This window comes from Gossypium hirsutum, chromosome D13 (genome assembly GCF_007990345.1).
Source record: "Gossypium hirsutum isolate 1008001.06 chromosome D13, Gossypium_hirsutum_v2.1, whole genome shotgun sequence".
In the NCBI taxonomy this organism is placed as follows: Eukaryota; Viridiplantae; Streptophyta; class Magnoliopsida; order Malvales; family Malvaceae; genus Gossypium; species Gossypium hirsutum.
The window spans coordinates 57417200-57440046 of record NC_053449.1 but is presented as its reverse complement, the minus strand read 5'-3'; the positions used below and the strand labels follow the sequence as shown (position 1 = coordinate 57440046).

General features: G+C 31.4%; 3 protein-coding genes across 6 annotated transcripts; 1 reads left to right on the top strand and 2 right to left on the bottom strand.

The window, feature by feature from the left end:
- Nucleotides 1-1642: 1642 nt before the first annotated feature.
- Nucleotides 1643-2838, bottom strand: LOC107920490 (uncharacterized). Of its 3 annotated transcripts, none has more exons than XM_016850229.2 (3): nt 2436-2838; nt 2022-2353; nt 1643-1934 (listed from the first exon to the last, which is right to left on the bottom strand). In XM_016850229.2, exons 1-3 carry the CDS (start codon nt 2606-2608, stop codon nt 1855-1857), a joined length of 585 nt encoding a protein of 194 aa, XP_016705718.1. In that variant the 5' UTR covers nt 2609-2838; the 3' UTR covers nt 1643-1854. The 3 variants fall into 3 exon arrangements, with proteins under 3 accessions (XP_016705718.1, XP_016705719.1, XP_016705720.1); XM_016850230.2 differs by having other exon boundaries at nt 2022-2335; nt 2436-2829; XM_016850231.2 differs by having other exon boundaries at nt 2022-2332; nt 2436-2829.
- Nucleotides 2839-13802: 10964 nt separating this feature from the next.
- On the top strand, nt 13803-14899 carry LOC107920561 (histone H1). Its single transcript, XM_016850317.2, has 2 exons — nt 13803-14026; nt 14131-14899. The coding sequence occupies exons 1-2, from the start codon at nt 13937-13939 to the stop codon at nt 14689-14691; spliced, it is 651 nt and encodes a 216-aa protein (XP_016705806.1). The 5' UTR covers nt 13803-13936; the 3' UTR covers nt 14692-14899.
- Nucleotides 14900-17485: 2586 nt separating this feature from the next.
- LOC107920818 (protein WVD2-like 1) lies at nt 17486-20777 on the bottom strand. 2 transcript variants are annotated; one of them, XM_016850682.2, is made up of 7 exons: nt 20514-20777; nt 19020-19386; nt 18812-18909; nt 18583-18673; nt 18406-18477; nt 18208-18318; nt 17486-18030 (listed from the first exon to the last, which is right to left on the bottom strand). In XM_016850682.2, the coding sequence occupies exons 2-7, from the start codon at nt 19380-19382 to the stop codon at nt 17728-17730; spliced, it is 1038 nt and encodes a 345-aa protein (XP_016706171.1). In that variant the 5' UTR covers nt 19383-19386; nt 20514-20777; the 3' UTR covers nt 17486-17727. The 2 variants fall into 2 exon arrangements, with proteins under 2 accessions (XP_016706171.1, XP_040965184.1); XM_041109250.1 differs by lacking the exon at nt 20514-20777 and adding an exon at nt 19656-19706.
- Nucleotides 20778-22847: the final 2070 nt, after the last annotated feature.

Genomic DNA, 22847 nt, shown 5'->3' with positions numbered 1-22847 from the left:
CTCAAATTTAAACATAATATAAGAATTATAATTGAAATTTGACCATTATTATATAATTCAAAAAAAAATAGAGAGATTAAATTTAAAATTTAACCCCTTTTTATAATGTCAAAGAAAAAAGAGAGAGAAAGGGACATGTGTCTTATAGCTAAGCGTCAAAATATTATATAAAGAGATTAAATTTTAAATTTAAACATAATATAGGGACTAAAATTAAAATTTGACCGTTATTATATAGAATTTATAGATGTATCAGGTTAATAGTGTCTATTTATCAAAATATATTATATTTATACTTTAAGTTTAGTTTTATTCATGATTTAGCCCTTAAACTATATCTATTTTCTCACTTTGGTACTTAAACTTTTTTTGTCTCATTTTGGTACATGAACTTTACGTTATTTTGGTACATGAACTTTACGTTGTTACCCGTTTTGGTACCTAATAGCTAACGAGTTTAAAAAGAAGTCAGCCAATCAAAACGTGTTGTGTCATTGATGACATGGCAAGTTGTTTGATGATGTGGCACGTTGAATCAACGTTGACGAGTCAAAAAATATTAAAAATATTTAAAACTATAAAAATATATTTTAAAATGAAAAAACTAATAATTATTAAAATTTAGAAAAATTAGAATTTAAAATTTATTTTTAAAATATAAAATATAGAAGGACCAAAAATAAAATTTGACCATTTTTATATAACTCGAGAAAATGTAAAGGGACCAAATTTGAAATTTAACCATTTCTTATAATGTCAAAAAAGAGAGAAAAAGTAGGGGCAAACCCAAAAAGAAAATTAGGAGGGGCCAAAATTGAATAATAAATTTTTAAAGGGATTAAACATAATGTATTAATTTATTATTCATCATTTTTTAAGCGATTAAATATAAGTTTCTTCATTTTTGAGGTCAAAGTGTAATTTTACCATAAATTAATTTTTACTTTATCATTTTATAGAAGACTTAAATAGCAATTTTTCTACAACAGCATGATGATTCAAACTGATAGCATTGAGACAGTTCTAACAAATCAAAATCAGGCTTGTAATGATATAGACTCAACTCGATCAGGAGAGTTTACCAAAATTTATCCAAAACAAGACATTGGGGCATTCGACATATCCCTGGAGAGGATAATGGAGAAGTTGATGGAATCACAAAATGAGTTCAAGAGAGGATAGAAGGTCTTCAAGTGTTTGAAGTTTTCCGGACAAGGATCTAGTTCCATTTTATTGTAATCTTTTCAATTTTTTTTTTGTCTTTTCACAAAAATAAATAAATTTCTATTTGAGGGGGTCAAGGCCCTGCCTACCCCCTTCAAATTTGTCGCCTTAGAAAAAAAAATATATTTACCTTATAGGAAAGCTCTCAAAATTGAAATGATAGAGATTAAATCTAAAATTTAAACCTATATATTTATAAGTGTACGAGGTTAAATGTTGTATTTACAATTTAAATTCTTTTAACATTTGATAATTAGTCTCATTTTGACTTTTGAGAATAAAAAGCTATGATTGGAAGCCTAGATTTAAAAAATAATAATTAATAACAAATAATGTCAAAAGTATGGAATTATAAGAATAATTTTATTAATAATATGTGAAATATATATTATATTAATAAAAATTTCAAACATTAATATTTTTAAGGTAAGTTTTATGGAATTTGTTTATTTAAATTGAATCCCTCTAAGTGATCTCAAACAAAACAAAATTGGATCTCAGCCAAAATTGGATGTATAATAATAAGAAAATGGGAACCTTAGACCCTCTCTTACTATCTTTTTTCTCCTTACTCTAAAATTTCTTTTCCCTTTGATCCTTTGCCTCTATACCAAACCATGCATGTACACTTCAACATGACTGCATCAAAGAACATGCCACAGCTTGTGCCCAATGCCTTAGCTTAGTCTTCACTTGCTGAGGATTATCTCCTGCTAAACCAAAATATATAATCCCTTATAACCAATATTGCAAATATGGATTTACATCATTGTTTTTGGCATTGAAATGAACATTACCTGAGATGTAAATTTTCCAATCTAGCTCACTTCTAGGGCTTTCAACACATGGTGATATGTAACCAACTGAGGGAGGTGATGGTGAACAACTTTGGCTTTGAGGGGATGGAAGTGGTGGAAGCTGTCGGTTTACAGCAAAATAAAGGTCTAGAGCTGGCAATGTGTTGCATAGCTTTTGAGCTGCTTCTTCATTGAATCCGAACCCTAGTTCTATGCACCCTTTAAGTTCATACAAATCTTCATCTGTCAACCCATTTTCACTCACGATAATCCCTTCTTTTTTTCTCTCTTGACGAAGAATCTGTCGTCGCCTTCTTTCCCAAGCAATGTCCCTAAATGTAAAGTCTCAGACATGACACGATTACACGGTACAAAAATAAAGAAGAAAGCTAAAACATGATACGAAACACGAACCTAGAGGTCTCGAACATGGACAATTGCTTGTATAGAAATTTCTTGTCAATCATCAATGGCGGTGGCTTTAATCGCATTCGTTGCAACTGTTCTGTTTTCGAGTCACATAACGGTGAGGACAGTGAACGTGTGACGACCTTTGTTGTTGCCTCTAATCCGTTGTATTTCATCATTTTTTTTTGGATAATTACTATAAAAAAACACCAAAAAATTTCTTATCTAAATCCTAAAAGATGGAAAAAGAATACCTTAAAAGCAAAACAAAAAACAAAATAATAAACTTCTCTCTTTTCTTTTGCCTGAAACAAAAATGAAACAAAGAGAGAGGTTTATTACACCAAATTGGCCGCGACAGCATGCAAAGCTGACACGGCCAAACAATTGTAAAAAAGTGAAGAATGGCTAATGAGGTAACCTTGGGATTAACTTTATATCTTATAGAAAACAACACAAAAAGGATAATGCGATGTGCTAATTTAATGGAGAAAGAAAAGGGTTGACATCCATTAAAGGGATTTAGCTTTGTTATTCAACCATCCATTTGTAACTGTCCATACTAATTTTGTGGGGATAGCTTACCTACATTCTTGTGATAAGATTCTTTGCTAAATCAACTGTTGATGTTATTCATTGTAATAAATATCTATTGGTGAATATCATGGAAGGAAGAAAAAAAAATTTCCTTCCTTTTGTAACTTGAGGCGTAGTTGGAAATTGGATAATGTAACACCCCTCGCCCAATCCAATCGTCAGGTCCGAGTTACGAGATGCTACAGTCGTTGCTAGAGCAACTACTAACAAATTCACAATAAAATCATCATTTCACATCAACATTCTTGCAATCAACAACAATACAATATTGAATATCATGAACATTCTTTCTCAGGTCTTATACGAGCATACGAATGCTTTGAAGTCAACCCAAGATCGAATAGGGACCTTCTTGCAACATTCTTAAAATTTCAAATCAAGTATGTCATAAATAAATCATTCCAATATTCAATCATGTCATAAGCACCTAGATATTATGATACATAATTAAACTCGAGCTTTACACAATTAAACTCGAGCCTTAATTAAGCTTATGAAAGCTCTTTTATAAACCCGAGCATTAAAAAAGACCAAATTGCAATGTTTTCAAAAATTTCAGAATAGGTATCGATACCCCATAAAGGTAACAATACTATTTAGGCCTTCGGTGTTTCAAAATAATTTAAATTAAAATGAATGTATTGATACTAGGCATAAAAGTATCGATACCTTTGTCAAAGTATCGATACATTATTTTTGTATCGGTATCATTTTTAAGTTTGATGTTTTGATCACATTCAAGTTAAGTGGGTTAATACCTTGAAAAAGAATAAGAAGCCTTTATGTGTTACTTGTAGTGATGGAGAAAGAGGAAGATGAGCATCTTAGAAAATATGTGGCATTTACCATTCAAGTTAGTTCTTCATATGTAACTGACTCAAAAGATGTCAATGGTTTAGACATTGATTTCAATAGAATTTTATGGAGACCTATAAGACTATGTTGGATAAATGGAAGCATATATACAAGATTAATGCTAGTCTAACTGATGAAAAGTCATTCCTCAAATTTTAGAATAAAAAACTGAAAGATAGATAACGCTTGAATATTCTCTCTTAGGGGATAAGACTACAAGATTGGAGCCTACCTTAAAAGTTCTTGCATCAACTCAATCCTTGTTAAGAAGTTCAACTCTATCAATAAGAAGCTAGATGAAACTCTAATGTAACACCCTTCACCCATCTTCGTTGCCGAAATCGGATTACAGAATGCTATAGAATAAACAGAACAAGAACATGTGAACTTAATTAAAAAATTCAACAATTCATTCATCATATCTCAACCATTCAAAAAAAACATGCTTTTCATACAATTTCGAGCTTTAATCAAGCTTACGAAAGCTCTCAAATTAATCTGGAATCAAATAGGATCTTAATTGAAAACTTAACAAATAGTAGGACTTTATCAGAAATTAAGGATCACACAGTCGTGTGTCCAAGTCATATGATAGACTGTAACCGTGTGTGCCTGAGTCACACAACCACGTCACCAAGCCTTGTAACTAATTGTAATAGTGTAAACCTAGAGTCACACAGTCGTGTCACCAAGCTGTGTAACAAACTGAAGCAATGTGGACCTAGATGCAAAATTTTCAACTTAAAGTCACACAGCTGTGTTTCTGAACCATGTACAAAAATTTAATGACCAAATGAACAGTACCACACGAGCATGTGGCTAGCCCGTGTATCTTTCTATAATTGTGTTGGCCTAAAACTTCTGAATCAAAACAGAGCACACGGTTGTGTCACATGCCCATGAGTGACACACAGTCATGCATTAGCCTGTATGTGCCAAAAGGTACCTTATAATTCAAGTTACAAAACCAAATTCTCACATACACAATAAATATGCACTTAACCAATCCTTGAATTTGTTGAAAATGCACCAAAGCATGCCAAAATATGTCATAAGGCACCATCACAAACATAAGTGTAACGCCCCCAAACCCCAAACTGTCACCGGAACAAGGTTACGAGGCATTATCGGACATCTCGGACAATTTACAAATAATTCTTAGATAAATAACAAACATATATAAAAGAATCATAAATTTATATAAATTTATATTAACTGGCTTCATTCATTTTTTTTAAATTCAATATAACCTTTTTATAAATATTGAACCTTCCTTGCAAATTTCAAATCGCAACCAAACCAATTCCAGTATTTCAACCAATGCATTTATATACTCAAATATACTTAAATCATACTTGACATATTGACTTAACAACTTAATTAATGAAAACCCCATTATCATTTCTAATTAGTTCATAAACTATTCAAGCCATTCCAATTCAATACCAATGCCATAAACAATTTCTACCATTTTACTAATTTAATCATCAAAACACCAAATATCTTTCTTTACAACAAAATTATATAACATACCAAAATAACCATTATAATCCCTATGTACATGCCACTTTCATTTAAAGGAAGAAAACACCACCAAAATCTTTATGCTGGAGTCGGGATCGTTCGGATGCTGGACCGGGACTCTTGACTTCTACCAACCTGCGCACGGAAACAACCGTACGCTAAGTATTTTATACTCAGTGGTATTACCATAATTCAAATTATAACAATAATAAGTATGTAATGCAAAAGTCATACATATAAATTCAAATTCAAATTTCATATTTCATATTTCATATTTCAACAATAACAATTCATCAATTAATATCATATATCCACAATTTGAACTTGGACACATCATGAACCTTAGGTTCATTCTTCAATCTCATATCACATTTCAATTCACAATTTAACTTTTTCTTCTCATTTCAGTAGCTTTATTGATCAACTCATTCGGTTTATCATTTCATTATTTACCCTATTTACAAAGCTCAGACTTTGACGGATACAAGGATCTAACCAAACACTCCAGTATGGCACCAGTGCCTCATCGGATAGTTCGAAGCTATAGTTGACACTCAGTGTCTCATCGGCAAAGCCGAAGAAAGTTGGTACCCAGTACCTCATCGAATCTATCCGAAGAAATATAGTGACACCCAATGTCTCATCGACTCGAGGTTGAAGTATCCCTGAACTCTTCCAATCCTATGGCATGCCAACTATATTTGACTCAGCCCGATTAGTTAATAGGGTCTCCAATTTCACTTTTTCACTTTCAACCACAATTCAATTCAAAATTCACTTTTTCATTTTCAAGTCAATATTCATTTCAATTCCACACACATATTCTTCATTCAATTGAATTTCTTTCAACTTAATAATAATACTTACCTTATATTTCACTTACCATACATATAAATTTAAATATAGCATTTAATAATAAATAATTTGAATTATAGTAATACAAATCGTACTTTTCGTGTCTACTCCTCGTCCACTTTTTCGTTTCCTTTCTTCGTAGATGCCTTGGGTGCGATATTAGCTACGAAAAATTAAGATAATTTCCATAATCATTAATACAATATAAATTTTTCATCTAATAACTGAATTTCTATTTTACTTTCATCCCAATTTCAATTTAATCCCTAAATAGGTTCATTTATTTTTCTATCTCAATTCATACGTCATTTCTACTCAATTTCAACTAAACTTAAACTTAACGATCTAATTTTTATCATAAATTCCTAATTTCAAAATTCTTGCAATTTTGGTCCTTATTATATAAAATTTATAACTTATTTTACAATTTAATACATCTCCCAATTCTAATTAGAAATTTTATTAATTCAATTTCTAATTCACACTTTTACCTAGCAAAATTAATGTCTAAAAACCTAATAACTTCCAAAATTTTCAGCATATACTTAATAATATTTTGTTCTAGATTCATAAAAACTTAAAAATTACAAGAAAAAAACTTAATTTAACTTACCAATTTGGAATTGAACCTTGAAAACCTAAACTTCCTTTCTTTTCTCTTTTTCTTTGGTTTCTGTTTCGTCCCCTATTCTGTTTCTATTTCCTCTGTTTTCTTTCTTTACTTTACTTTATATATAATATAATAATATAATATATAATAAAACATAATAAATATCTTTATTATTTAATAATATAATATATTTATTAAACTTAAAAATCTCAACTTATGCTTTTGGTTTAATTGTCCTTTTAGTCCTTTTTACTTTCTTTGTATTATATTTGTTTATTAATTTAACAATAATATAATATATAATTATAACAAATATCTATTACTTAAATAATAAGTAAATTTAATACATATATTACAAATGTAGATATTTTAATTAACACACTTGTATTTTATCATCACCTTACACTTGTCTTTATTTATTTTATTTTATAATATAATAATAACTAATAAATATCTTTTGCTTATTATTTAAGAAAATATACAAATATATTACAAGTATATTTTTCATGTATTTTACACATGTTTATTATCACTACCATACATTTGTCACTATTTTAATATAAAACCATAATAATATTTATATATATATAATACATAATAAATAAATAAATAATCTTCCCATTTGCCGCCTCACCTAATGAATTAGGCATAATTTCCTATTTAATCCCCTTTATTTTATTTTAACCTATAATTAAACTTTTACCCCTAATTCAATTTAGTCATTTTTACTATTTTCTCTAAGTTGAGCTAACTTCACTTAATTAAAGCCTATTTAAACATACTACTAAACTCACAATTACTCATAATAATTATTTACGGACTCAGTTTACTAAGACGGAGGTCCGATAATATACTTTTTCGATGCCCGTGAATTTTGGGTCATTACAATAAGTCAATACCAAAATTCAACCCCATTTACTACCAAACTAGAACTTAGCCATACATGTGCCTAATATGCAATCCAAGTACCAATTTCTATCATATCAAGGTTGGCCATAATGCCAACCTATTAACCTATCATTTGACAACAAGCATAAACTTATATTATATTTATAACATCCAAAGCAATCATCAAAATGTTATACAATAGCCATCAACAAAATCACATATTTCCAATAATTTCTATATGAAACTTAATCTAACTTACCAAGTACCTATATGATGCCATCACATACCAAATTCAATAATCACATTCAAGGCTACTAATTCATGTCATGATCAAACACATTAATTTGCCAACAAGCCCACATATCATGTACAACACAAAACACACTTTACTTTTACAAAACATTTATATACAATTCAACTCCTATTACATGCCACATAACCGAAATAAAGCGTTTTCAAGATATACCAAAAAGTGGTTGGTGTGATCTTCAAATTAATCTGATCGCCAAGTTTCGCAAAATGATAACTACAAGAAACAGAAAATGAAACAAAGTAAGCTTCAATTGAGCTTAGTAAGTTCATAGGTTAAAAATAATAAAACTTACCTTAAATCCCACAATTACAACATAACATATTTAACTAAATGATTTTTCCTGTTACCATAATTTAAATCATCAGGTGAGTTCATTGTATATATAATGAATAAACATTCCATTTGATGTAATTCAATCTCAAGTGAAGGTATATTATCAAGCCATTGTATATAAACATACATATATCATTAAAGTATACCTTATCATATGATAACACATTTACCATTCACTATTAACCTTATTGATTTAGCCCATTGAACCATTTTGAATAGATACAGATACACAGTTATCCACCCAAAACACGTCTGATTGCTCAAACAAGCTAAACCATCCATGAACATGCTTAGGCACTGAGTGCCAAGCCTCTAGGCTAAACATCCCTCCAAAAACACGCCTGAGCACCAAGTGTCAAGCCCGTAGGCTACACATCCTCCCTAGAAACATGCCTAAATCACTGTGAAAATAACTCGGTAATCCACAACAAATGCTGGATTCCGATACATTCAGTGGATATATATACATATCATTTATCATCATCTCATCTCATATAAAATTGTACAACGCACAAATAATCCTATTAGCATGTCAATTGTATATCTCATGTTCATCCGGGCTCAACACATGTAATAGTATGTCAATTTTCAATTATGTCCTTTTTCTCACATTTGTATCAATTACAACATTTAAGCTTACATTCAAACATTCCAATTATACAATCCAAACATAAATATTACAAGAATACATAGAACTATACCATATGAACTTACCAAGGGAAAACAACAACAACAGGAGTGTTAAGGACTAATATGTAATTTTTCTTTTTCCATGATTATATACTGGTTCTTGATCTATACAGTAATTTAATTCTAGTTATCAAAATACTTTAAACCATCTCATTTAATGTATATGGCATCTTTTATTCATTTTTTACAATTTTCTAAAGTTTTGTTTTTTATTCAATTTAGTCCTTAAAATCAAAATAAGCATATGTTTCACAGTTAAGCCCAAAATTTTAAAACATAATTCATAATCATCCCTTTACAGATCTCAAGCATCTAAATTTATAAAAATTTCATGCCAATTTCAACATATTATCATTTTTATCCCTAAAATAAAAACTAACCAATTTCAATTAAAAAATAGTCCCACTTCATAACAAAGCTTCAATCCCAACCATTAACATCCAAAAAGCTTTAAAAATAACAATGGTAGCTTTTCAAAACTTTGACATTATTACAAAATAGTCATTGGGGTAGCTAGATTAAGCTACAACGGTCTCAAAACATAAAATTTATGAAAATCATGCTTCTAATTCACTTAAATGCAAGGACTAAGCTTGGTTGAACTTCCTTGGCTACCAAAAATGGTGTTTTCAGTGGGAGAGAAACAAGAATGAAGAAGATGAGGTTTTATTTTATGTTTTAAGTTTTTATTTACTTTATTTTAACTTTTATTAAACTAAACAAAAAATTCATTATAAAAATGACTATAAATCGTCCACTATAAAAACTATGGAAAAATTGCCATTTAAAACCATTCATTCATACTTTTATACTTATTTAGCCCATATAAACTAATAGCGATTAACTTTTGTAATTTTTACAATTTAGTTGTTGTACCTCAATTAACTATTCAAACATCAAAATTACTGAACCAAACTTTAATACGACACTCTAATGACCTCTTCAATATTAAATAAATAATGTTTATATACTCACTCATTAGTATTGTGGTCTCAAAACCACTGAATACGGGCTACTACACCTAGCATTTGGAAAGAGAGATCTTGGAAAACAAAGATTTGGTATTAAATTTCTAATGACAATTAACTATACACACCAGATCATATCCACATCATATTTATACTTTCATTTCGGTTACCCAACTTCTAGGTCGTTTTCATTTTGCTTACCCTAAAAAATATTGATTTGAGTAAAAAAAATTAAGAATTAAAGTGGAAAATAATAAAAAACTAAAATAATGCATTAAAAATGTTAAATCGTACATGTTTATCCCATTTCTAGAATTCTAAATTAATTGCAATGATTTCTTTTTATTTACTTTTAGCTTAGCATGAAAGATTGAATATCATATAATAATAATAATAATTGAGTTTCTAGACAATTATTAAAGATAGTTGTTTGAGTTGATTTTATTAATGATAATTTAGAAACATAAATTCTAAATTTAAATTTTAGAAGGATATTAAATTGATTAATTTCAATATTATAGTAACAAATTAGTTCACACTATCAAGAGATAAAAAATTTGGAACAAATTATCTTATTTTTTAAAATTTAAATCCCAAGTTTGGGAAAAAAAAGAAATTTAGAATTTTTGGCAACGGGATAAATAAGTACAATTTAACAATTTTAATGCATTATTTTATTTTTCACCCCTTTTTCATTTTAATCCTTAATGTTTTTTTACCCAAATCAATACTTTAAGAAAATGATATTTTTTGGGTGACCAAAATGGAAGTGTAAACATGATGTAGACATGATTTGGTGTACACAGTCAACTGTTGTTAGAGATTTAACACTTGGGTGACTAAAATGAAAGCTTCTCTAATGACAGTAATGAAATTGCTAGGATTTCTTTTTGGTTGACTAAAATGAAAGTACCCGAAAAATTAGGAATGGGTAGTTTGCCCTAATTTTAATTGAAGTGATGCTGGAATCGCTTTTGGATAAGTTTAAATAGGATAAATTGCATCATTAGTAGAGGTGATCATGCCCGGCCCGCCCCGACGGCCCGCTCGAAATATGGGAGGGTTCGGGTAAAAATATAGGCCTGAAATATGGGTTTGGGCAAAAAACGAGGCCCGTTTAGAAAACGGGCCGGGCCTCGGGCACCACTTTTTTGGCCCGGGCCTGGGCCGGCCCGAATATATAATAATTATTTATTATTTATTTTTTAATTTTAAAATATTTTTAAAATATATTTTTTTAATTTTTTTATTTTTAAAATAAAATTTTGGTGTTTATTAAAAAAATAGGCCGGGCCAGGCCGGGCCCGGGCCTAAGACGAGGGTCGAAATTTTTCTGGGCCCGGCCCGAACTTGACCTGGCCCGACCTATTATCACCTCTAATCATTAGTCACTAAATTATAGGTATGTTTTTGTTTTTGTCACTTAAATAAAAAAAGTTACAATTTGACAATTTTATGTTTAAATATTTTTTTGTCACTCGACTGTAAAGTGGCATTTTTTATTTGGCATGATTACAATTTTAATTATCAATTTTTGTAATTGTTTTTCAATTTAACCCTGATTAAATATAAAATAATAATAATTTGAAATTATTTAAAAAAATAGATTAAAACTTCAAAAATAAATAAAATGAGGGAAAAGGAAAACGTTTTTAAACCCTCTAATTTTTTTTGTATTATTTGTATAAAAATATTTACCTCTTCTGTGGTATATTTACATCTCAAAAATTGATTTGTACAAATAATTAAAAGGAAGATTGATAGTTTACATTTACATGACAATCATGAAGAAAAGTTGATCAAAAACACACCATGCACTTTCTGTATTCCAAGGAGGAGCTTGGTGACAACCCATCTTTGCTGCTATGAGCTAGGATTTCAAGCAAGCAATCATTAATAATTGCAAACCAAATTCTCTTTACTTGTGCCACACTCCTTGGATTAAACACTGCTAATGTATTCTATGGTTTTGAACATTCCCTTTGGAGCCTTAAGGCAGCTTCACATATTTCAACTAAATAACAGCCAACCATATATGCTCAAACTTCTCAACATGTCTATTTAATTATCTTAATCAGTAATAAGGGTTTTATTTATTTGTTTGTTTGAATTTCTCATTTTTTTTATAAAGAATCAATGTGCATGTTTGAAAATGAGCATAGACTATAATCTTTTAAATGAAAAACTTGAAAAAAAAAAGTTAAGTTCACTATAATAAACATTCAATCCGAAGATAAGTAATTTCGCGAATATTACTCTCAAAATATAGATGCTAAAGCAATAAATAAGAACTTCTAAATAGTACTATTGAGGGATTTTCGATTCTTTTAGAAGAAGTTTATGAAGCGTTGTTTGGAATTTGTGTAATTTCCTCAACAAGTTCAACATTCTCCGGTGAAGTGTTTTATCTCGCAACTCTACTGAGAACCCAAGTGTTTGAAAAGATGATGAGTTCATAGGACGGGAGCATCTTGATGGGTGTCTAAAAAGGTGAACCATACATGATGTACATGGTTGGACTAAAACCCATGCCTTATAACTTCTAATTGTATATGGTTTGCCTTCTCAAGCACCCAACGAGGTGCTCTAATTCAGTGAACTCATCGTATCTTCGAATCATCTCTTCAAGAATCCAAACTTTTAATAGAATTGAGAGACAAACTCCCCATAGATAGAGAAGTATGCCAATTTGGAACGAATGATATTTCACAAATTTTTTCTAAAAGAGTTAAAAATCCTCAACAAATATCATAAATTTCAATATCAAATATATGAGTTTGAGTTGTCAACCAAGTTTTGATATGAACAAGTGACAAAAAGACAAGAAATAGTTTGTTTTGTTAAGTTCTAGCTAGGCTAATTATTGTCATTCTTTGGTTCATAGTAAACCTATTTTCTTACTTACTCCTTGATGTACATTTTGAAACTTTAATGGTTTTCACCATAGAATCAAATGTTTATAAGTAGCCCAATGAACAGAAGGTGGAAACTTCCAAACAAGTGTGTGTTTTGTTGGTAAGGGGGATACATTTGAGTTCCATTCACATTATGTTGTTTTTGTTTCAATTCAATCTCAAAATGTGGTACTTCCCCATAACAATTTGAAGCATTAAAATCTTGTTTTACATTTAATTTGAGTCATTAGACATTTTAACTTAGTTTAAATGATAATACCAGTTTAATACTTTATGTTACCAACTATTATTGTGACACAAGTATGTTTGTTCAACTTAACTCGTGTTTCAATCATGATTTAAAACTTCATTTCTTTATTGTTTTTCAAAAATTCTTAAACCAAATAACTTCATTACCATCTTACAATCACACACGATTAGTCATTCCTGAATAATTGAACAAAATTTTCTTAAATTTTATCAAAATCTCATCAAACTCTAAAAACACACCAATTCTGACTACTTCGTATTTAAACTTAAAATCCTCTCAAATTTGTTAATTAAATTTCCCAATTTAACTATCATTATAAACCTCACATCCTAACCTAGCAATAGAATCAATCCCCTTAAAATTTCATTGAGTAAAGCACAATTTATCTGTATTTCAAATAGACTCAAAAACACAAGCCCCAATCTCCAATTACAACCTCAAACTTCAACCTCATGCATCCCTTTTCGACTCTCCGCGATCCGCAACTTATCCAAACTCTAAATCTCAGCCGTCAATGAAGTTCCAATCGAACTACGAAAATTTAAAATTTCGAAAACCCTATTGATCCGCGTCATTTCCCTCTCAACCAATAAGCTTTCATCACCTCCCTTATAAAATCTCCCTCTTAACTGTCCATTTACCAAAAGAAAGAAAGAAAGAAAAGCAGTTTCCGAATCTTTTACGACTCGTAAAATAGTTGAATTGACTCATGGCTTCCGCCGTTGCTTCCGTTGCGAAGAAGAAAACTGCTGGCTCTAAGAAGTCTAAATCAGCTCCTTCACATCCTCCATTTCTTGAGGTAAATCTCTCTCTCTCTCTCTCTCTCTCTCTCTAAAAACCTTTAGTTTCTTTCTCTTAAGATATTTTATTTGATTTTAAATCATTTTTAAATGCTTTTTGCAGATGATTTCAGATGCAATCGTTTCGTTGAAAGAGAGGACAGGGTCGAGCCAATATGCGATCGCGAAATTCATCGAAGAGAAGTATAAGCAATTACCGGCGAATTTCCGCAAAGTCTTACTTGTTCAGACGAAGAAGTTTGTTGCTTCTGGAAAGCTTGTCAAAGTAAAAGCCTCTTTTAAGCTGCCTTCGGCTTCTGCCGCAGCTAAGAAACCGGCCGCCGTAGCTAAGAAGCCTGCCGCCGCGAAGCCTAAATCTGCAGCTACCACTGCCGCCTCAAAGTCCAAGCCGAAGGCGACTAAAACCGCGTCGAAACCGAAAGCCAAAGCCAAAGTTGGAACGCCTGTGAAGGCAAAGGCTAAAGTTGCGGCGAAACCGAAGGCTACTACAACTAAGGCCAAAGCTAAACCAGCGGCTAAGCCAACTAAGGTAGCGAAGACGGCGAAGAAGAGTTCGCCAGGGAAGAAAGTAAAGGATCCAGCAAAGAAGACAGTCGCTGTCAAGAAGCCGAAGAGTGTTAAATCTCCGGCTAAGAAAGCGGCGCCAAAGAAGGCAAAGAAGTGAAGAGAAAGCAGTATTTGTTTGTAGGAGGTTGTTCTTTTTTTTTTTTCCTTCCCTTTGCAGATGGTGTAAATTTGATGGCGAGCTAGGGGTAGTCGTGGAATTTAGATCGATATATGTAGTATGTATTGATTATATAAAGCAGGTTACGGTTTTATTAATTTATCCTATGTTACTCTGTTTTATGAAAAACTCAGTATTCAGGTTTCAATCGTGGTTGGATATTTATTTATATGTTTTATTTAATAAAAGTTTAATATTTTTATAAATGTAAGATTTAGAATGTTACCCTTTGATTGAGTAAATCAAAATAAATGACGGAATAAATCTCAATATAGATTAATCGTTTTGATCGTATCACATATTATTTATCTGTTTCCAACGAAAGCGTTTTGACAGAAATCTAAATATTATGTTGCTTAGACTGACATGTGTATATAAAAAAGATTGAAGTGGTGGTCATGTTGTAGACGAAGTAGCAACAATTGGATTTATTGTGAGAGTTATTGATAACAATTAATATCGTTGAAGAAGAAATCAAAATCTGTGACCATCCTGATCAAAAAGCCAGTCTGCAAATCTCAATCTCAGATCCACTTTTAGACGCGTTCCACCTTTGCTGGATATCAACACCACGATCCTTTGGTTTTGTAGCATGCCATAGCGTACATTACGGGTTAACTCGATTCGTTTTGTAGTTCTTTGTACATTTTTAGAAAAAAGATTAGATAGGTCATATTATATACACACTAGAAATTCCTTATAGCGTACATTATTAGATTACCATAATATTTTTGGTTCATTACTTATATTAGTTCTGAGACATATTGGTATGATGACACTTTTACTTTGATATTTTGGTGTTTATTAGATTTTTATTATGAATTTGTACCTTGATTTTCATGCTTATGATTTACTTTCATGATCAAAATTTGATTTAGTGTGCTTATTGTGAAGGTTCATGTCAAACTTGTTCTTTTACTTTTGGTAGCATGTCCATTTTGTTTAGGGACCGTTTGATATCTAAAAGCATTCTCAGGTGTATGTCTTAAGACATTTCATAGTTGTCACAAGACATGAGGTGTATTGTCTCGAGACATGGTTCTATTATCTAGAAACTTAAAATTTCGTAGCTAAAATTAAAAACATAGGTTGTGATGTCTTGAGACAGAATTTGAAAGCTGAAATTTGAAAATAGAAGATACGTATCTCGAGACATAGCATTGCATTTTGTTAGTTTAACCCAAGATTCATAACTTGGTCACGTTTTTTACTATTTGACCTCGGAACATCGCATGTGAGCACATCTGAATTTGTTTTTCGTCTACAATGATTAGCATATTTTTACCTTAAAATATTGTGAGAAATGTTGGTACGATCGTTTATTTACATTGTTTCAGTAATGAATGCGACACTTTACATTCGATCGTCTTTCGAACCGGGTGTATAATGGTTACATGCCAAGTTTTGAGCATCATTCCCTGCCCACACATGTATGCAAACTCCAAAAAGCCATTTACGGTATCAAACAAGCACTCTGTGTTTGGTAAATCAAGCTATAAAACTAATTGGTTACTAAAGGTTTTAGACACTCTTACTCTGATGCGTCGTTGTTCATTCTAGGTAGTTTTGGCAAATTTGTGTGTATCTAATATATGTAGATGATATTATTGCCAATAGCAATTTTGAACCTTATGTTGGTCATATCATTCAAGAATAACTAATCGGTTTTCTTTGAAGGAATTCGGTTCCCTCCATGATTTTCTAGGTGTTGAGGTTTTCCCTTATTCAGGTGGCCTTCTACTGTCCCAACAAAAATGTATTGAAGGTCTTCTTCATACTGTCAATATGCAAGATAGTGAATGTGTTCCCATTCATATCCTCCGCTGCACTTCTCAGACTCTAACCTACTAGTCCTATAATTGATGCCTTTTACTACTGGCAAGTTATTGGATAATTGTAGTGTCCATCATTTACTCTTCTTGACATCGCCTTTACAATTAACAAGCTCTCTCAATTTATGCACAGCCTGCGTGGCAGTCATTGGAAAGCTATCAAACTTTTGTTGCGCTATTTCAATGGAATTTCCACCCATGGCCTTCATATCACATCAGAAGATGATCCACGACTTCTTGTTTATTCTAACTCAGGTTGGGGTGGTGATCCTCTTGACTATGCCTCCACCATTAGCTACAATGTTTAGCTTAGCAACACGCCCATCTCATGGTTTTCCAAGAAACAGCGCTGTCTCTCACTCCTCTACTGAAACGAAATATAGAACGGTTGCTATTCCCTTGCTGAAACCAATTGGTCACTTATCTACTAAGAGAACATCACTTTCCGCTTTGTTTTTGTTCTTGGATTCTTTCTGATAATGTTGGCACTACATACCTGTGTGAGAATCCGGTGTTCCATAGTAGGATGAAACATATTGCTCCATTTGGTTGATATTTTTAGGTGCAAAACAAGGTCTATTCAACAGATCAAGTGGTTGATTTACTTACCAAACCAAACCACTGCATCATACTCCATTTGGTCGCTTATTTTGGTTGTTGACACCACTGCCAACTTCTAGGGGCCTAAAAGAGATTTTTGAGGGATTTATCTTATATCTTTCTGTATATTTTCAGCTATCATTTTGTGTGTAATTATTTGAAGGGACCAAGCTGCTCCACGGCGGGCATTGTTTAGTATTAGATTATTTTCTTATCATAATCGTCCCCTTCTTTTTAATCTTAATCAAAATTCATGCCATGATTCGAATTATGTTTCATGATATAAAGAAGAGAATATCAGATGAAAACAAGTTATTGGATGCATTAGCATCAACAACTCATACTACATATAAAGATACGTAACAACGTAAACTTACAAAACATATACATTTCACATTAATGCAAACCACTTAACAAACAAGTCCCTACTAAAAATGAAACCACCTAGTTATACTCAGTTTCAGGACATCCATATGGCATGGCAGTGCGGGAATTCAAGACTATTTCCCAGCTTAATAGTTAGTAAAAAAAAAAAACTAGATGTTCATGATTGAACAGTGATGTTAGCGTTACTCGGCTCAATGATTTTAGTAGGTGCAGCTTTCGTTGCCTCTTTTACCTGTTTTGCTCGCTCTTTTGCCTTGCCAGCTCCATTACTGGTCTGTCCACTGACCCGACCTTTACTTTTGAACTCATTTGCAGTAGTGGATCGTTCGGTATGGTTACCTAGGCTGCGGCGGTGAGTCTGACAGCAAGCTTTTGCCTTTTCGTCTTGAGATGAGCGGACTGCATCACTGCAGCTCTTTCTCCGGGTAAAATTTGGTGACTTTGGCCGAGTCAATGGCAGCTGAAATGAAATAAAAGCAAGAATGAAATGTTCAATTATCCACCAAAGCTGCATGAAACATATATAGCCAAAAGGGTATATTTGATCTGTACTATGAAGGAGATAAAATAGGTAAATATTTTCCCGGATAACGACTTCGAGGACTCGAAACAAACGAGAAAAGATTAGAAAGAATACCTTCTTCAGTTCAACCTTTCGTGGAGGTCCTTCATAGTAGAAATCTGGTACTGGATTTGCTTTGACAACCATGTTCTTTCTAAGCTGCTTAAGTGCTGCTTCTTGCTCTTCCTGCAAAAAAGCAAGGAGGCCTGATTTTGTTAAAACTAACCAAGTCTAGCATAAATATAAGGATGAGAAATTTTAAGTGCCATGGACCTTGGTCCGGGCCTCAAACTGGCTTCTCTCCGCCTCCAAAGCTCGGTGTTTTTCCTCCAACTTTTGGTAAAACTGGATTGAAAAAAACAACATTATAATTTGGGTAGTTTGAAAATGAAATGAAGAAAACATCAATGACTGAAAAAAGCATCAAAACTGTTTGGACTAAGAATGTACCTCCCTCCGTTTCTCAGCACGTTCAGCACTTCTAAAAGTAGGAGCACTTCCAATAGTTACCCTCGATCTAGCAGTTCGAACAGACGCAGCTGTACAAGATACCGCTAAGGAAGAAATATGGTATAGAGTTCGGGTAGGGAAGTTCCACAATATAATTAAAAGAAGAGAAAAAAAACCGACAAGCTCATAGCATTACATATTAACTTCTTAACACCAAAGAGAAGGATATGAGGAAGTGAGGGACCAGTTATCTTCGTCATCAGGATGCTTCCGGTCATAAGGTTGCAATGGCTTCCTCAAGATCAAAGGAGTTATTGGAGAGTTTGGCTGAAAATAATGGTAAAATCTAAAAGATTAGCACCTTGCATGTATGAGCAAATAAGCAACATCACTGATATTAAAACCAAACAATTTTACTAATTTAGAGTTGGAGTTACCTCTGATCCCTTTGTGGTAGCAGGGGAGAGTGCAGAGTTGACATTTGCGGTGCCATTTGCACCAGTTTTAGAGGTAGCATGGTGAGCTTGTCCAGCACCAATGGGTTTCGATGCAGTCGCGCTAAGCTCGTCATTGTCCATGCACTTCTGATCTTCAGGGATGTCAGTACCAAAATTTATGCTTTTAACACCCAGCGCTTCTTGCTTCTCATGACCATTGTCCACGACCGAGTTTTTTGCAGTGCATTCCTTGACCTCATAATTATTAGACTCGGAGCCTTCTGAAACTGTTAGGTTGCCATTTGAATTCACCACACCATTTGGCTTACCGTCCATGTCCACATCCGTGAGTTCCCTCCCCATTCCGCTGCATAAAGAGAAAAAATCTATGTCGATATATGCATAAGATCTTAAACAAAGAAACCATTGCTGAACATATTAGGCTTAACAAGTACACTGAGAATGACAAGTACTATACGATAATAAAAGATCTGAAACAAGTTTCATATATAATTCATGGCTTTTTTCAAATAAAACTGATTTTTTCAAGCAGATCCGTGAATGATCTGCACTCTGAATTCCAAATCTAAGCAAAAACATGCAATCCTAGCTAAGATTAAATAAGAATTGCATTACATTCAGTGTTATCCAACTAAGTCTCCTCTTAATAGGTGGAGTACACCGTGCACATCAAGTGATTAAAATCTATTTCCAAGCAATGCTTTCACTTTATTTCAACCTTGGAAGACAAAAAGGTGACTAGGGTATGACCCCAAAGAAGAATCTAGAAAAGGATTTATGGAATTTCCAATGAAATGGTACCTTCAAATATAAATGTTAGGCAATTTAAGAATCTAATTGTAACAAGTAAAAAAAAAGTAAAACATATCTAAGAAAAAGAAACAAAAACTCTCCTTTTGAAAGAAATCAGAAAATGAAGATGTTTAGTTAGCTTATAAATAAAAAATAGTATTAAGTAAATAGAACACAATAAATGATTGGATAAGCAGAGGACTAAAAAAGAAAAAAAAACGTTCATTTAATTTAGAAACAATAAATCAAATAACCCAAAAATTTAAAGAAGAATCTTGCATGACCCAAATATTTATAAACTTGTATTAGAAAAAAAAAAAGCTTTAGAAAGGCTTCTCATTTATTAGCAAAATTAACACAATAAAGAAAAAAAAAACTTCAGATTTAACTTAAGAGAGTAAAAAAAAATGATTTCCAACAAATCCAACACATTAAGACAAAACTGAGAAAACCCAGAATATAAGTATCCCAGATGGATAAATAGAAAAGCAGAAATTCACCAAAAACTCTTCATTTCTTTAGCAAAACACTCACATAAAACCTCACAAAAGACAGCAACAAGAAAAACCAGTTAAACATATGAACCACATTGCTCATTTTAAAACCAAAAACCCAAAACAAAAACAAAAAGACAAAGAAACTTTGATACAAACAATATATATATGTATGTATGTATCTTACATGTTTATGTAGCTTGACTTGATCTGACCAGATCTTGAAACCCTCTTCTTCTTCTTCTTGGGTTTTCTTTCTTTACAGTTTCTCTCTCTTCTATCTTGTTTGTGTCTTAATAGCAGACAAAGTGTTGTGTGTGATTTTCCTTTTCTTTAGCTCTCTCACTGAAACTCTGTTTTCTTTATTTTATTTCTATGTAGTATTGAATTGTTGGTTATTTATAGTTGTTTATTTGTTTATTTTCACTTTTCCATTTTAACAAAACCAATTAACTGGGGTATTGATTTTATGTTGATTTATATAAAGTTTCATTTTCATAAATTACTAATAATATTATCTAATTACTGGTATTTTACATTAATATATTATATATTAAATAAAAAAATTAATTTTTAGTAATGTTAGCTGTGCAACTTATGTCACAGTTATACGTATTTCATATTGATATGACATTATTTATTTTATGTCACTTTAATAATATTTTAAAAATTTTAAAAATAATTAAAAATTAAAAATAAATGAAAAAATCCCACAAAAATTCAAAAAAAAAACATGGATTGTCATTCCGGCCGTTAAGTTTAAAAACTATACATGATTTTGATTTAATTTTCACAAATCACGAACAACATTATTAAATTAACACAGACTTACATTGATATATTGCATTCACAAACAATTATATTAATCCAATATGACCTTTCTTTAAATGTATATAAGTGAATTAAAATCGATGTTTCATATAAACATATAAATTCAAATTTCATGTGTATAATTACAATAAATCAAAATTGATATTTACCCAAAATTTTAAAAGCATTTCTTGAATAACAATGATTTGTGCTCATTGATTCTAATCTAGTTAACAAATTGGCAGGAAAAGTAGAAGAACAAGTAAGATGGCAGTACATTATTAAGATTAATTAATCAAATCATAGTTAGCACTAAGATATGTTCTAAATACATCATCATTTACAATTTGTTTTATTATAACTCATTTTTATTTTTATTATAAAACACAACCTCATATTTTGTTTTACTTTGGTAACCTTGTGGAGTCTAAACAAGGTGGGGTTTAACAGTGGTTGACACCGTAATGAAAATTGTCCACTCTTAATTCAGCCTGAGCCTCTCCTATCTTTCTCTTCATGACTATTTGTCGGAGAGATTCACATAAAGTGACAATTTAATTTAAAAATAATATTGAATACACAAATAATCATATATGCTTTTTAAGTTCTTTTTCCTCTTTTTACTTTTTTAGGAAATATTTTTTAGCTTTATGTTTTTTTTTTAAATTTCCATCAATAGTATAACACATATATTGTGTTGAGTATGAATTTGTGAGTGAATTCGAGATCGACAAAATTTTAATTAAAGTGACAATAAACATTAGTTAATGTAGTTCGATCCTTTTAATCTATGTTCATATTGTGATTTCACTAAAACTTTTTTAGATATTGAATGTTGTATCACAAATTGAAAGTAAAAATTTTAAAATCAATTTTAGATGTATACACCATAGATAATTTGTTTACAATGTTTAAAAAAAAAGGCTAGCTTAAATTAGACGAGAGTATTCTGAGAATGGATCAATCCCCTTAACCTGTCCGAATAAAAAAAATTCTGAACTCTCCATTGGGGGAGAGTAAAAAATTCGCAACTCCTCTTTATTGACTAAAGCCAACTTTGCTAAGCAATCTGTGACCTGATTTTGCTCTCTGGGAATGTAATGTAGAATCCATTAATCTTCTTGGGATAAAATGTGATATATCTTCTTATCATAGCATAATTTGAAGGAATAGCAAAGCTTCTTTGAATGGCTTTCACAACTTCTTAGTTATCTGATTGAATAATTACCTATTTACAATGTATCTTTAGAATTCAACAAGCTCTTTGTTAGAGTTGTGTGACCCAAATTCTAAGAGATTGTTTGCAAGTCAAGTTAAACAAAATATATTTTCTTTCTAGAAGATTTAGTATTTATTAGTATAATATATTTATCATTTATTAGCATAGTTTATTTGACTTACTAATTTAGCCTATAAATAGGTTCTTTTACAACCTTAAAAAAGACACCCATTAGAGATTAGAACTCATAACACATTTAGAGAATTTTGTGTTTACGTTTTGAGGGTTCTTTGTTTTTGGGATTTAGTTTTTATCTCCATCTTTTGTACTCTTCGTTCTTTTGCCATTATAGTAAAATTATCTTTGCCCGTGATTTTTTATCCTCTTTGGAGGAGTTTTTTCATGTTAAATTTGTGTGTTCAATTTCTCAATTTATTCTATTATTTTTTTGTACTTGTTACTTAATTGGGTCGATCCTAACACTCTTCTATT

Bases quoted from the DNA above. Each gene is read 5' to 3' on its own strand.
- LOC107920818 (XM_016850682.2), bottom strand. From the start codon at position 19,382: ATGGGGAGGGAACTCACGGATGTGGACATGGACGGTAAGCCAAATGGT. The intron at 18,910-19,019 runs GTAACTCCAACT...CATTATTTTCAG, and splicing joins CTACCACAAAGGGATCAGAG to CCAAACTCTCCAATAACTCC. The intron at 18,478-18,582 runs GTACATTCTTAG...TTTTCAATCCAG, and splicing joins GTGCTGAGAAACGGAGGGAG to TTTTACCAAAAGTTGGAGGA.
- LOC107920561 (XM_016850317.2), top strand. From the start codon at position 13,937: ATGGCTTCCGCCGTTGCTTCCGTTGCGAAGAAGAAAACTGCTGGCTCT. The intron at 14,027-14,130 runs GTAAATCTCTCT...TGCTTTTTGCAG, and splicing joins CACATCCTCCATTTCTTGAG to ATGATTTCAGATGCAATCGT.
- LOC107920490 (XM_016850229.2), bottom strand. From the start codon at position 2,608: ATGATGAAATACAACGGATTAGAGGCAACAACAAAGGTCGTCACACGT. The intron at 2,354-2,435 runs GTTCGTGTTTCG...CTTTACATTTAG, and splicing joins TCCATGTTCGAGACCTCTAG to GGACATTGCTTGGGAAAGAA. The intron at 1,935-2,021 runs GTAATGTTCATT...TTGGTTTAGCAG, and splicing joins TTGGAAAATTTACATCTCAG to GAGATAATCCTCAGCAAGTG.